General features: G+C 43.9%; 6 protein-coding genes across 6 annotated transcripts in view; 4 read left to right on the plus strand and 2 right to left on the minus strand.

Moving 5' to 3' along the window:
* Positions 1-1,095, plus strand: part of PCYB_121670 (G-beta repeat protein) — a gene marked incomplete at both ends in the record, with an annotated part of 2,383 nt that extends 1,288 nt beyond the window's left edge. The window contains 2 exons of the mRNA XM_004223498.1: positions 156-332; positions 868-1,095. Coding sequence (XP_004223546.1) covers positions 156-332; positions 868-1,095 — 405 coding nt within the window. The remainder of the gene's footprint in view (positions 1-155; positions 333-867) is intronic.
* Positions 1,096-1,466: 371 nt separating this feature from the next.
* PCYB_121680 (hypothetical protein) lies at positions 1,467-2,069 on the minus strand (the record flags this gene model as incomplete). Its single annotated transcript, XM_004223499.1, has 1 exon — positions 1,467-2,069. The coding sequence occupies one exon, from the start codon at positions 2,067-2,069 to the stop codon at positions 1,467-1,469; it is 603 nt and encodes a 200-aa protein (XP_004223547.1).
* Positions 2,070-4,970: 2,901 nt separating this feature from the next.
* On the plus strand, positions 4,971-6,272 carry PCYB_121690 (male fertility protein pf47; the record flags this gene model as incomplete). The annotated part of the gene is made up of 1 exon (XM_004223500.1): positions 4,971-6,272. The coding sequence occupies one exon, from the start codon at positions 4,971-4,973 to the stop codon at positions 6,270-6,272; it is 1,302 nt and encodes a 433-aa protein (XP_004223548.1).
* A 2,081-nt stretch (positions 6,273-8,353) lies between these two features.
* PCYB_121700 (transmission blocking target antigen precursor) lies at positions 8,354-9,706 on the plus strand (the record flags this gene model as incomplete). Its single annotated transcript, XM_004223501.1, has 2 exons — positions 8,354-9,226; positions 9,275-9,706. The coding sequence occupies 2 exons, from the start codon at positions 8,354-8,356 to the stop codon at positions 9,704-9,706; spliced, it is 1,305 nt and encodes a 434-aa protein (XP_004223549.1).
* Positions 9,707-10,448: 742 nt separating this feature from the next.
* On the plus strand, positions 10,449-11,643 carry PCYB_121710 (hypothetical protein; the record flags this gene model as incomplete). The annotated part of the gene is made up of 2 exons (XM_004223502.1): positions 10,449-10,609; positions 11,046-11,643. The coding sequence occupies 2 exons, from the start codon at positions 10,449-10,451 to the stop codon at positions 11,641-11,643; spliced, it is 759 nt and encodes a 252-aa protein (XP_004223550.1).
* A 752-nt stretch (positions 11,644-12,395) lies between these two features.
* PCYB_121720 (hypothetical protein) lies at positions 12,396-14,027 on the minus strand (the record flags this gene model as incomplete). The annotated part of the gene is made up of 1 exon (XM_004223503.1): positions 12,396-14,027. A coding segment is annotated over one exon (1,632 nt), but the record flags the coding sequence as incomplete, so codon positions are not given.
* Positions 14,028-14,347: the final 320 nt, after the last annotated feature.

The following is a 14,347-nucleotide window of genomic DNA, read 5'->3' on the forward strand; positions in this document are numbered from 1 at the left end:
CTGCGCATGGGTTCCCTTGTTTTGAGCAACAGTTTATCGCACCACATGTTTAGTGCATATGTTTGCTCATGCGATGTAGTTACTCCCCCCCTCACTACCTAGTATAGCCAATTTTTTTTTTTTTTTTTTTTTGCTTCTCTTCCCTCCTCGGCAAGGTCAACGTCAATAATGGCGTTTGCGCAGTGAGCTACGACAGGAAAGACACGAAAAAGAACAAATTAATTTGCTCCACTTTGGAGGGAAATATTTATATCTTTAACATGGATGTGTACAGCGAAGATTTGGGATATGCCTACAGCAAGGATCAGATTGTCTCAGGTTTGTTTTGTTGCGTAAAAAGTATGACAACCAATGAAACGCAGCAGGCACGTATACATGGCATCACATGTGTCGCCAATAGATCAGTCGAAGGGACAGTCAACACTCTCTTTCAGTGCGTCAAATTAACAAACGAGCGACCCTCTTAACCCAGCGCATAATAGTAAAAGCACGCTGTGCAAAACTAAATCGTATATATGCTTTTCCCTTTAAAGGAACCTGTTGGGGAACCCCCTTTTTGCCGCAAAACCGGGACATTTTTGCTTCCTTGGGAGGTGACGGAAATGTTAAAAGAGGGAGGATGCCGTGAATGAGCGGCCAAAATTGGGTCAACGGAAAACGCGAAAGCGCCACGAGAATGTGCATTGCTGAGAGGGCACACCATGCGTCGTGTGAGTATATATTCACGCGAGCACACGTGTACGTACACATGTAAGCACACATGTAAGCACACATGTAAGCACACATGTAAGCACACACGTAAACACACACGTAAACACACACGTACCTCTCCACGCAACACGTGTGCACTGCCTACCCCCTCCGTAGCTTGCCCTGTACAAATATGCGAACCCTGAGAAAAATTACATCTTTGACGAAACCAAGGGGTGCAAAAGGGGCGTTGTAGGCGAACTGGAAAAATTAAATTTCCTCAAAGTGTCCACTCAACCCATAATTTCATTCGACTGGAACATCAACAAGTTGGGACTCTGTGCCTTCGCGTCGTTGGATCAAACAATTAGGGTTTACATAATAACGAAGCTAAATTTGTGTTAATTTTGCAGCGCAATTAAAAATTAAGGGGAGTGAAAAAGGAAAAAGAAGGACGAAAATGGAAAATGAACGAAAAAGGAAAAAGGACGAAAAAGAAAAAAAATAGTTAACAAAATTGTTCAAAGTGGGGGGGAATAAATGGGGACATTCAAAATTTACGGACGGCACGCAAGGCTGACGCATTTTGCTTATTCGGACCATGCGAATCGATCACTCGGGTCATTTCGATCATTTCGCCGAGCTAACCAAGCTAGCCGCTTTTATGCCATTGATGAAGGAGTTAATTTTTTGCGTAGGAGGGAACGCACACGTGGAATGCTGAGGGAGAGGCACCTGACTATATGCCTCCCCCCTCCCTCCCCTTTCCATGTGTCCTACATTTTAAAAAAATATTCAGTTATCTTTTTCTGATTAAATTTTTCGTCATTTAAACTGAGGATATGAAAACGCAAATTCAACAAATTGTCGTAAAGGACTTCATGCTTTATGCTTTCATTGAGGCAGCTGTAATTTATAAAATTTAAAAGAACATCGATGCTGTTGATTAGTACATTTTTGTTGAAGTGGACGCTGTTGCAGTTGTTGGACACGTTGGGGGAGAGGTGATCCTTCCTGCTTTCCGCCTGTGGGTCAAATGAGTTTTGATTCACACCCAGGTGGGTCGCCCCTAGATGGTTTGCACATATGGTGCCGCCGCACTGCTGATTCGCGCCCACCTGACCGACGCATATATCGTTGCTCCGAATTTCGTTGCTCCTAATCTCGTTGCTCCGAATTTCGTTGCTCCTAATCTCGTTGCTCCTAATCTCGTTGCTCCTAATCTCGTTGCCGCCCACCCCGGAGAACCCAACGTGGTTTATGTTAAACTCGTTCACGTAATTGGATAAGAAATTGGCGTCGTAGTTGGGCGCGTCCTCAAAGAGCTTCCTCTTTTTCTTTTCATTCTCCTCGAACATGACTGCCGCACTTCTATTCATTCTTTGGACTTGCGTGACGCTTTGGCGCAATCGATATGGTGCAGTTGATTTGGCGCAGTCGATTTGGTGCAGTCGATTTGGTGCAGTCGATTTGGTGCAGTCTATTCGGCGTAGTGTATGCGACGTAGTGTATGCGGCGTAGTCTATTCGGCGTAGTGTATGCGGCGTAGTCTATGCTGCGTGGTCTATTCGGCGTAGTAAATTTGGGCTCACCTCTCGCGCAAACGTTCCCCTTACCCCAATGGGCCGTATGTCTCCTCGCGCACAAAAATAGGCCGCCAAAAGTTTATGCCCCGCTTTGTTCGAGTTGTATGTAAAAACGTCTCGCAGACTCTTGACAATCGTTTGTTCACTCTCGCTGGGCTATTTCTCTTTGTGCATATTCATCCCAAACACACATGCTTGTCACGTGTATGTGTCGTGCCTGAATGTTTGTTCACCTACCTCTTTTTTTCTTTGTGCAGCGGCTGATAGTGGGGTAAGTAATATGTACCATGTCATGCGCAATATGTCTCGCGAGTCTTCCGTATATTTATCGATTTATCTGTGCAGTTCGCTTGATGTTTGAAAAAGGTGTGATTATTTCCCAATTGGCCTATTTTTATTTTTCATTTTTGGTTCACATTGGTACTTTTGCATTTCCTTATTTTTATCTCCATCCCATTCGTCATTGTTCCCACGTCTTCGCAATTGCGCTGCACCACTTTGCTTTTTCTCCGCACCTCGCTGTTTTTTTTTTTTTTTTTTCACACTAACTCGCCATATTTTTGCTCACCTCTACCATTTCTTCTGATTTATTTTACTAGTGAACGATACTGATGCTGTACGTCGCCCCCCCCCCACTGGAATTGCCATGTACATGCCACACGTATAAAAACAGTTTGCGTAAAACTGTGTCAGCGTGAAGAAGATATGTATACGGAAGGAGTGTGGAAGCATATACTCACCCGCGATGAGAATTAATCCTTCCTTTTAAAAGTTGACGCAAAAAAAAGCAGGAAAAAAAAAAAAAAAAAAAAAAGAACTGATTGGCATATTACCCCCACACCATCAACATATGTGACAAAAAAAGGGAAACTCATTTTTAACCGAAAAAATGGGGGAAGTGTGTAGGGGGGTTAAATTGTTCTCTTTTAAAGGGAAGAAGGAAAAAGAAATAGACACTATTAAATAGGGGGGAAAAAAAAAAAGGGGGGGGTAAAACACCATGATGATTTAAAAAAGATGAACTTACGCATAAACCGTTGTCCATCTCGAATATCGGGAGGGGGTCCACATTCTTTCCCCATTTGATCAGCGATCCAATTTGAACAGGAGCTCCTTGCGCACTAAGCAATGTTAAGGGAAGTTCCCACGGGCAAAGAGGCAAGGAGGCAAAAGCCACACAAAAGAGATAGGCAGACCCGTAACCGAACAGCTTGGGCGAGACCACTCATCCCGTGGTTATGCCGGTAGTCGGCCGACACCTGAATGGGAGATGTTATGTGCTAAAGGAACAAACCGGCATCACCGTTCCCTCTTTCCGTCCGCCCCACCCGTCATCGCAGCTTCCCCATTTGGTAAACTCTGCAATTAGGTTAGTACCATTTTTGCGCAAGTGTGAACAGGCCCCAACAGTATAGCAGCCTACCCCCCTTGTGGACATTCCCCCGTGAGGCAAAAGAGGGAGGCATTTGAAAAGGAATAAGGCACACCTCCCCTCTACACACACCTATGCGAATGGTATGTTGCACCTTTTATGGTGATTCCCAAGTGAAAAGGTTCGCAACTCACAAGGGTGCTTCGATCAGTTGGGAAGGACCTCCTATTTGAGTACTTGTGCAGGTGGGGATAAATGTCCCTCAAGATCAACATTTCCGAGTGAAGAAATCGGGAGGGCACACCTCACCGCGAAAATTACTTCACAAAATGTGTGTGCTTGCATGTATATACATGTGGAAAAGGGAGCCGCATCCTCGCCAAAAGGGGAGCTTCTTTCCCAAAGGTGTCAACCTCTCACATGTTTCGCGCGGAGTGCAACGTCACAAGGGATCCCCGGCAGCTAGCCATCTTCTGCAGCGTCAGAGTGGGTCAAGCGCACAGGGAAAAAAAAAAAATACACACACATGCACACATATATATATATTTTTCTATCTGCTCATAACCGTTTGATCAGTGGAACTTGCACACCGTGAACAGATGGAAAAAAAAAAAAAATTATGTACACACGTGTGCACTTAGATCACCGCGAAAATGGCAGGACAGAAAAAAAAAAAAAATGAAAAATACTCCATTTTGCGCAACGGCATATAAAAAGAAGGGGAACAAATTGCACCAGCGGTGACACACCCTACTGCTACGCATTCAGAGATAATCGAATTGGGTCCCCCGCGCACACATAAGGGGCTTCCTACATTTTCGCGCCCGCTGGAGAAAGCGTGCCAGACTAGCAAAAGGCGTAAAAAACGCTTCAAAGGAGTTGGAAGCATCTCCGAAGTTGGAAGCATCCCCGAAGTTGGAAGCGTCTCCGAAGTTGGAAGCACCTCCAAAGGTAGAGCACCTCCAAAGGTAGAGCACCTCCAAAGGTAGAGCACCTCCAAAGGTAGAGCACCTCCAAAGGTAGAGCACCTCCAAAGGTAGAACCATCGCCAAAGTTGGAAGAATTATAAACCCGTAAACCAGGCAGGATAAACCGAACGCGAAACAGTGGCTAATCCCAGCACAGGGACATACAATCCGCGCGACGCAGGCAGACACGCCACCGCACATAGGTAGGAAGCCCCACAGGTAGGAAGCTTCACAGATAGGAAGTCTCACACGTAGGAAGCCCCACAGGTGGGAAGCCACACAGGTAGAGAGGCCCAACGCGAGCTGCATTGATTACCTACATATAGGACCACCAAACGGGAAGTGCACCCCAAGATGAAGACGCTACCCCTTGCCATAGCGACCTATGCATTCCTACTGAAGGAATGTCTAAACAATCCAATACTTCCAATTGAGCATTTATGCGACTTCGCATTAAATCCGCATAGTAGCATCAAGCCAGTGTTGAAAGAATCGAATGGACAAGATGAAGTATGGTGCAGTGTGCATAACCCACATCTGACAGACTACGTAGCAATGGTATGTCCAAAAAAAACAGAAAATGGAGACTACAAAGAGTTGGAAACAGTACCAGCTGAATGTTTTGCTAAACACTTATACTCCCCATATGATACAGCAGAAAATGAAAAAGATATAGAACTCCTAGAATTAGATAAAAAATTATCCTTCAACAAGACATTTACCGATTTTGTATTAAAGGTATTAGTCATCCCAGGGTATTATAAACACAACAAAACCATATATTGTAGATGTGATAACAGGAAAACGAAGAAAGGTGAGGATGCTGGTAAAATAGAAGAAGGAAAAGTAGGACTAGTAAAAATTGTATTAAATAAAAAAGATAATAAACCTAGGGGAATCGATTTTACAGAATCGAATGAATTGGAACAAACAGACATAGAGCAAAATGGAAATGATAAAATAATCAAAGTCAAGGAAAATGATATTATTCATTTTAAGTTTAATCCAAATCAAAATGTTGAAATGAAGGAATACGAAAATATTATTAACATGAAGTATGGCTTTCTACAAGAAAACGTTTTAAATATCAGATTTCCAACAGTGTTTTTATCCACCATAAATTTTTCAATGAAAATTACAGAAAATACAAAACCAGTTGTAAATATTTTTATGAAGATACAGAAAACGGAAAGCATAGATGGATGTGATTTTACGAAACCAGCGGGGGAGGGAGATTATCAAGATGGATTTTCCTTAGCAGATATTACATCAAATGAAAAAATTTGTTCTGTACATATTGGATCCAGCCAGAAGAAAATTGCTGCAGGGATTAAGTGTCCCTATAAATTAACACCTACTTACTGCTTTAGACACGTTTTATATGAAAAAAATATCAAGGGGGTAATGTCTTATCAGCCCTTCTTGTTAACCGATATTTTGGGAATCCTCGATGTAGAATTCTACAGTAATGCTAAAGAGGGATCCTACATAGTTGGACTACCAGTCAGTCCGCAAAAATATTCTGTTGTGAGATGCGTTTGTGAGAATAATGGAAAGACTGGAATTATGGAACTCAGGATTGATTCTTCTTCTGGATGGGCTTTCCTCAGCCTCACCTTGATGCTTCTCCTCACTGCTCTCCTTTACGCGTGCTAGCCGTCATGCTACATTTTGGCCCGTCCAATCTGCGTCACTGTACAGCTAAACAGATAGGCACCCATGCGTGGCTTGCAACACCACGTGATCATCAGAGCAGTATGCTCCCCCGAAAAATGCATCGCCCCGCATGAAAAAGATTCAACCGCGGAATGTGCACGCTCGCGCGTGTTCACAGGTGTCTGTAGACACACGAACAACGCAGCGCCGAAATCTAGCCCCGCTGCCATGCGCCACACACGAACAACGCAGCGCCGAAATTTAGGCCCCGTTAGATGCGCCCCACACGCCTATAACGCCGCACCGATTTTTCTTTCTCCCCATGGAGAGACAACAAAAACCCCATGTTGGGGCAGAGTGAGCACACATGGTGCGCCTCTCCCGTAAGGAACAACCACGAATAAAAAAAAAAAAAAAAAAAAAAAATTGAACCCCTCCCCCGATAGGAACATATCATAGGAGCATTCATCGTCATTTTTCGTAAAAACGATGCGCCCCTCCATCTCAGCTTCATCGTCCGTCCCTATTCTTCACCCATAATCCGCACAGCTAAAAACTGCCCCTCAAAATGTGGCTAAAAGTTAATAAACAAAATAGACATATTGGGGTAAAGAGCTCCAATTCATCGGCTAAGCTCAGAAGGAATATTTTTTTTCGCTTTGTCTCTATGCCTTATATTTCACACTGGTTCCTTCGAACTGTCTATAAATTTTACCCACTTCAAAATGGGCGAACTCTCAGTGTGCAGCCGTTCCGTGCAGGGTACGCATCAACAGGGGGGGGGAAGTTATCGCACATGATACTTCCACACAGAAGAGACGCCGTACCGACTGAGTAACTGCCCTCTACATATCCCAAAGCGAAAGGCACAAATGGTGGAAGTAACACTCGCTGTGGCGATTCTACACCGAAAAAGGGGCATACCCCCACACACTTACATGCATACGTACAAGGGTACATACATAAAGGCGTACATACATATAGGCACACATGCAGGTATACATATGCACACGCGCGAGGGGGACCCTCACCCTTCTTTTTCGATGCTGTAGATCCAGTTTTCTTCAAAAAAAAAAAACTTCGAATATATTCACAGCATGGGAAAACAATTGCACATACGTATAAGCGCGGTAAAGATGGATTGAAAGTAAAAAAACGAACATTCCCGGATATACAATCCGTACAGCAATGTTAAAAAGCGCTCACTGTGTAAAAACAAAAAAAAATTAGTGATGATACTATAAGACAGAGATGTACTGGCGTGGTCACACACAACATCCGCTTCTTCCCAACTAGGAGCAAATTTCGTAACGTGAATTTACCTCACCAGTAGGGAAAAGAAGAAATGACGAAGTGACTAAATGACGAATGGCTGAATGCGAATGGCTGAATGACGATTGACTAAGTGACGAATGGCTGAATGACGATTGACTGAATGAAGATTGACTAAACGACGAATGACAAAATTTTGAATAAACGCGAGCATGTGCAATTCGCCAACTCTTACGCGCGAACCTCTGCCACAATCCACATTTTGCTCATGTGAAAATTCACAAAGGGGCGTCTTTTTTTTTTCATTTAAATTTTTTTCTTTTTTTTTTTTTTTAAATTTCGCGCATCCCTACTTTGCATACATTGCGGGTGTGCACGCAGGCCTTTCAAGCCTTCGCTTCTTCAACAAATAACGTGAAAATAACGTTTTCGATGTGTGTATGTGCATTGGGGCGAACTTCATCCCATTCCTACAGCCAGCACACGCAATTGTAATATATGTACCATACACGTGACTACACTTCTAAGGGCCTCCGCCTCTCTTCCCCCCTCATATAGATTGTGCCAACAAAGGGATCACTTCCGTGTTTGAGCGCGCACGCTAAAAACGGGGCACTAAGATTGATGTCGCCCGAGTGACTCCGCACCAATAGACAGCTGGGCCTACTAATTAAAACCACCCCCGCTGCGCCAACTGTCATCACTTCGTCGCGTCGTCTGCACTGCGTCGTCTGCACTGCGTCATCTCCACCGCTCCATCACTCCATCGCTACACCTCTCCACCGCTACACCGCTCCACCTGTGCAACTATGCTGAAGCGCCAGTTAACGAACCTGCTGCTCGTGCTGTCCCTGCTGCGAGCCATAACGCAAATACAGATGACCAAAGGAGAGGTCAAGTACGTCCCGCCAGAGGAGCTAAACAAGGAAGTTTCCGGATTTTTCGGGTTCAAATGTAACTTCTCAAGTAAAGGGGTTCACAATTTAGAACCCATTTTAACGGAAAAAAGATCCCTCGTATGTAGCATCTATTCCTACTTCATCTATGACAAAATAAAATTGACCATCCCGAAGAAAACCGCAGGATCGAAATTTAAAATGTTACCAGAAAAATGCTTCGAAACAGTGTACACAAATTATGAAAAAAGGACAGAGGAAAAAATTGAAAACATGGGCTTGGTGGAATACGAAGTGAAGGAAGATATTACCAACTCAGAATATATAGAAAAAATTATCACAATATCTCCCTTCAACACAAAGGACGTTGAATTTTTCTGCATTTGTGACAACTCTGAAAATGTCATATCAAATGTGAAAGGAAGAGTCGCTTTGGTTCAAGTAAACGTCCTAAAGTATCCTCATAAAATTACTTCCATTAACTTAACAACGGAAGCATATCCTTACTTACCCAACCAGTTGAGTAAAACCTCCTTCACATCAAATAAATTGGACTTAGAACTTCAAGACGGAGAATTGGTTGTCCTGGCATGCGAAAAAGTTGATGAGAAGTGTTTCAAAAAGGCAAATGAATCTACTCCCCTTGCTCTATATAAAAGCAACAAAATTGTGTACCATAAAAAACTTGCCATCTTTAAAGCACCCGTGTATGTAAAATCTGGAGATGTCAACGCAGAGTGCTCATGTGATGTTGATAAAACGATCTATACTGTGTCCTTAAAACCAGTGTATACTAAAAAACTCATTCATGGTTGTAATTTCTCCTCTGATAAGACTACTCATAATTTTACAAATAATATCGATATGGCTGAACTTGGGGAGAGTTCACAAATTACTTGCGATATAGAGCTTGTAGATACTTCATATAATCACTTGATAGGAATGAGTTGTCCTGGAGAAATATTACCCGAATGCTTTTTTCAAGTATACCAAAGAGAGTCCCCTGAATTACAGCCTTCCAAATTGGTCTATCTAGATGCTCAACTAAATATAGGCAATGTAGAATATTTTCAGGACATCAATGGAGAAAATACGGTGAAGATTTTTGGCCTCGTTGGAAGCATTCCCCAAACGACTTCCTTCACTTGCATTTGCCGAAAGGGCAAAAAAATTGGCTACATGTCTGTTAAAATTGCTGCCGGTTACTTTGGCTTCCTGGCCAAGATTTTTATCCTCCTGATTGTGCTGCTGCTGTTGTACTTCTGAGGCGGGACAAGCGCATGCCATTTGCGGAAAATCGCACCATGCTTGCGGCAAACGGGGAAGAGACTGGCGACGAGCGGATAGGCTCCCCCCGGCGAAGAGGCACAAACCTGGCGACCGCTGCCGTGTACACTACAGAACCTCTCCCCGTGGAACTGCAAGTTGCTAACTGCATGCCAAACGCGTGCACCTCTTTGTACATACACACAACTCATGTGTTTGCCCACGTATACCCAACTGTGATGAGAAAAAGGCGCGACTTCTACTCCATTTTATGATCCATCACGGTTTTTGTTCGCTGTGCAAAAATTTCGCCGCTGCGTCATCAGGTCTTCGAACTTCGCCACCACATCTTCCGCCCTTCACCATGGTTACTCTTTCATTTCCGCGCTACGAGACCCCTACTTCGCAATTCGCTCGAATGCAAAATAGACTCCTCAATTCTGAAAACTCCAAAAATATCTTTTTTTTCTTTTTTTTTTAATACATGTGCTTATTTAATTTCCTATCGAGGATGTGTGCATGCTTTCAACATCCTGTACCCCTCCCCCCCACCTTCTGCTCACACTACTTTAAGTTGACACGCATACATAGTACACATGCGTTATGTGCGGCAGAACGGACTGTCCTTTTTCTCTTTGCTATTTTGTGCACCCTCGAGAGGTGAGGATTTCAAATGGTGGGTCACCGTCGGGTCATAAAACGAAGTGGTCAATTGTTTGCCCTCCGCGTGGCACAAAAAAATATGTCATTGCTCGGCAAGTCGCTACAAATCGCTGCAAGTCACGACAAATCGCTACAAATCGCTACAAATCGCTGCAAATCGCGGCAACAGAAAAGGCGAACTTATCCCGCACACCCTACGGAGGAAGAGCAAACGTCTGGTACAAATGAGTCGACCAAAAGGTGCGATCGGCGAAAGAGGCTACATGTAGACCTCGTGCTGTCATGCAGATTTTAACTTGCTTTTTTTTTTTATGACTTCACGTGGGAAAGGAATTTTTTTTTTTTTTCTTTTTGTTGCTTAAACTGGGGGATTAATTTTTTTTTTTTTTGCCTTCCCTAATTCTGAGGAGGAAATCCCCCAAGAGGGCCATTTTTCAAATTCCCTCAAGTTGTTTTCACTCCGAACGATTTCGCCCCACTGTTCATTCCACGCAAGGGGGTGGTATATATTTTTTCCCGAATAATTATCCCCAGTTTAGAGGGCTCTTGGTTTGGCTGACCTAAGGGACACACTGGAGTGAGGGTCACACCAAGGGGACAGCCCAGGGCAAATGGCGAGGCTGCCGTCGCTCCTCCCCTTCCGCGGGAACATACGGAAGCTGTGCTTCCCCCCCAGGAACCCAGCCCACGCGTCAAGAAAATGCTGCCTGCACACGCACGTCCAACAGAGTAATGGAATGATGAAGACGACCCCCATGCTAAGTAAACGAAGTTACTTTACATCCCTGTACGATACCAAAACTGAAAAAGCAAAATTAATGAGCGAAATGGACGATCTGTACGATCACATGTTAACGAGCAATTGGAACGACTCAGTATACCTCGTTTTGAACGTTTCCATTTGGGAAGGAATTCTACACTCCATAGAAGATAAGATAAAGCCATATGAGAAAGATGAAGATATTATAAAAAAAAAAAAAATAAACGAAATATTTGATGTTCTGTTCATATTAGAAGATTTGCGAGACCATGTAAATGAACTTTTGGAACAGTCATCACGTGCAAGTGGATTGGCAGGGACACATATTTTGGCTTCCTTCAAAATAGAAAACATGAATGAGCACATCGAATTTTTGAAAACCAAGTATGATGAGCTCCTGTTGAAGTACCCACTTTATAAGTACCAGATTGATATGGTCCTGGGGAAGGGACTGGCTCTCCTACGGCAGAGATACAACTTCGAGTGGAGGCACATGCACGATTTTTTCTTTTGACCCGTCGGGGGGGCTACATGCGTGTGCACAGAAATTGGTAGCAGCTGGGGGGAACTGGAGGGGGACCCACCAACAGACCCGCATGCAGTGCTGTATGATTCACGTCACCCACTGTCACAGATTAGGAACTCACTGTCACAGTTTAGGAACTCACTGTCACAGTTTAGGAACACACTGTCACAGATTAGGAACACACTGTCACAGATTAGGAACTCATTGTCACAGATTAGGAACACACTGTCACAGATTAGGAACACACTGTCACAGATTAGGAACTCACTGTCACAGATTAGGAGCTCACTGTCACAGATTAGGAACTCACTGTCACAGATTAGGAACTCACTGTCACAGTTCAGGAATTTCTCCCCCTACCTTCCACATCATAACCCCATCAACGAGGCCACAATTTAAATTTTGCATTTACATAATATGTTAAAACGGGTACAAGAATGGCGCATTAGAATATCTCTCACCACACATTGGCGGAAATTCAGGAGGGGCAGGGTTACACCGTCGAGCGGCATCGGTTAGTACACACACACACAAATGAACACACATATACAGATATATATCCTCATGTGCACACACACACACACAAAAAAAAAGGGCATCCGCAATGGTGCGAACGTACACACACACGTGACAATCAGCACACGAAGGGGTGCCTACTTCTCCCGCACCAGTATGTAATTTTTCCTCTTTTGCTGCCCCGTTTTGGAAAAAATAATTTTCCGAGACAAGGTCGGGAACATGAAAGCCAAGTTGTGCCTGTTAAACCCTATGACGTACGACAGAGGGTCGTTTTCATTCATCGCAAAAGATGGCGATTTATAATCCCGCACATATTTGAAGCACTCTACGTTATCATCAGGAGGGGTACTTTGCGAATAGCTCACATTCTGCATGGCTGTATCGTCTCCCTCGCCATGTTCCCCTAGCTCTCCTTTATTTTCCACGTATTCGTACTTATTTGTTTCGTTAAACGTCACATGCTTACTCCGATGTGTCAATTCAACAGATGCGTTTCTTTCATTTTTTAACTTTGGAAAATTTTCTTCATCCTCCTGCTCGTTCTTTGCAGGGGGTGTCACCTTTTCACCCTTGAGTAGTTTATTTTTTAACTTCTCCCTCATTTTTAACTTAAAGAGGTACTTTTTTATGAGAAATTTACGCAGGCTGATTTTTTTTTTCGCTGCCGGGGTGTCGCCCGCTTGGTGGGGTACGTTCCCACGCAGGGGAGCACCACCGCTAGTCGTACCACCGCTAGCCGTACCACTGCCATCCGTACCACCTCTAGCCCCACCTACACCGTTGGAACTCCTCCGCACCGAACCATCCCCGCGCAGAAACCTATTTAGTAAATACTCGTCGCAACCCATGTCCTGCGCTTTGTACAACCCGTACAGATGCTTATCGCGGGTCTTCTCTACCAAATGTAGTAACCCGAGCATACCGCTACTTTGCTTCTTCGACTCACTATTCGATGTGGCACTCGCCCCCTTGCTCAGCAATTTATTAGCATCCTCCCCACCACTGCTTCTCATGTAGTCAGTAGAATTTCCGATCTCCATAATGCCTTGTATATATTTATTGTTCCACACACCAATGTGCGGCAAAAGGGGGTAAATTTTTTTCACCTTCGTGCCTTTCTTTAGCGGATGTGGAAAATAGCAATCATATGGTACTTTCCTTTTCCCACATTTCAACATCAATTCGGAGGAGCCGTCATTCTTCCCCAGGACACCACTCTCACAGATCTTTCCACCCTGCTCATGTGTTTTCATTCCCATGGAAGAATTATTATCCTGTAGATCCCTGATTTTCCTTTCTTCACAATGCAATAGGTTACTTCTAACCCTTCTAATGTAATGCGGAGCAACCCTATTCAGAAGCTCCAAATCGTCCTTGTCAAACGTATGGACAATCGGAGCAGACGAAGAAATCTGCTTCACCTCCTCATTTAGGTTGGTGTAGCTATGCGTCCCTTCAACGTTTGCAATTTTCCGATTTTCTATCTCATTTTGCTCCTTTATCCAATTGCTTATATCATCATTATTTTGCATATTAAAGGAAAATAAAAAAGGGAGATCCATGGGGATATGTATGTTCCTCTCTACGTCATTTAACCTTTCCACCTTCTCACTTAACATCATAGTGGTATAATTGAAACTTAAGATCTCGTTGTCTACTTCATGCTTTAGGAATTTCACCCCCTCGTCAATACTCGGTACGTCTAACACAAAATCGGTGCTTCCGCAAAACTTTTTCAATTTTGCTTCATTTTGTTGGTTCCGTATTTTCTTCGCTTCTTCTATATCTCTCAAATTGCTTCTTTCGTTTTTTCCATCCCGCTCTCTTGGCTTCTGCCCTTTGGGCATATCCATCTCGTGAGCAGCCACGTGATGTCAAAAAAAGGAAAAAAAAAGGGGTGGGGGGGCTGCTCATGATGGGGCCTGAAAAATTATGCCTACGTTTTGTGTACCCTCATCTGTGACGCGCGTATGCGGGGTATGTGCCCTTGGCTTCCCCCCAAACGGTTTGTCACTCCTACTACTCCGCTACTACAATACTACACTACGCCACTACTCCACTTCTGCCGCTACCCCTCGGGGATGGTCAGCCTGACAATTTTACACTGTTAACCAAAGCGACGATCGCCTTGAGCCAGTGTATCACCGCACACGCAAGTGATAGCTAGCTTTAC

This window comes from Plasmodium cynomolgi, chromosome 12 (genome assembly GCF_000321355.1).
Source record: "Plasmodium cynomolgi strain B DNA, chromosome 12, whole genome shotgun sequence".
In the NCBI taxonomy this organism is placed as follows: Eukaryota; Apicomplexa; class Aconoidasida; order Haemosporida; family Plasmodiidae; genus Plasmodium; species Plasmodium cynomolgi.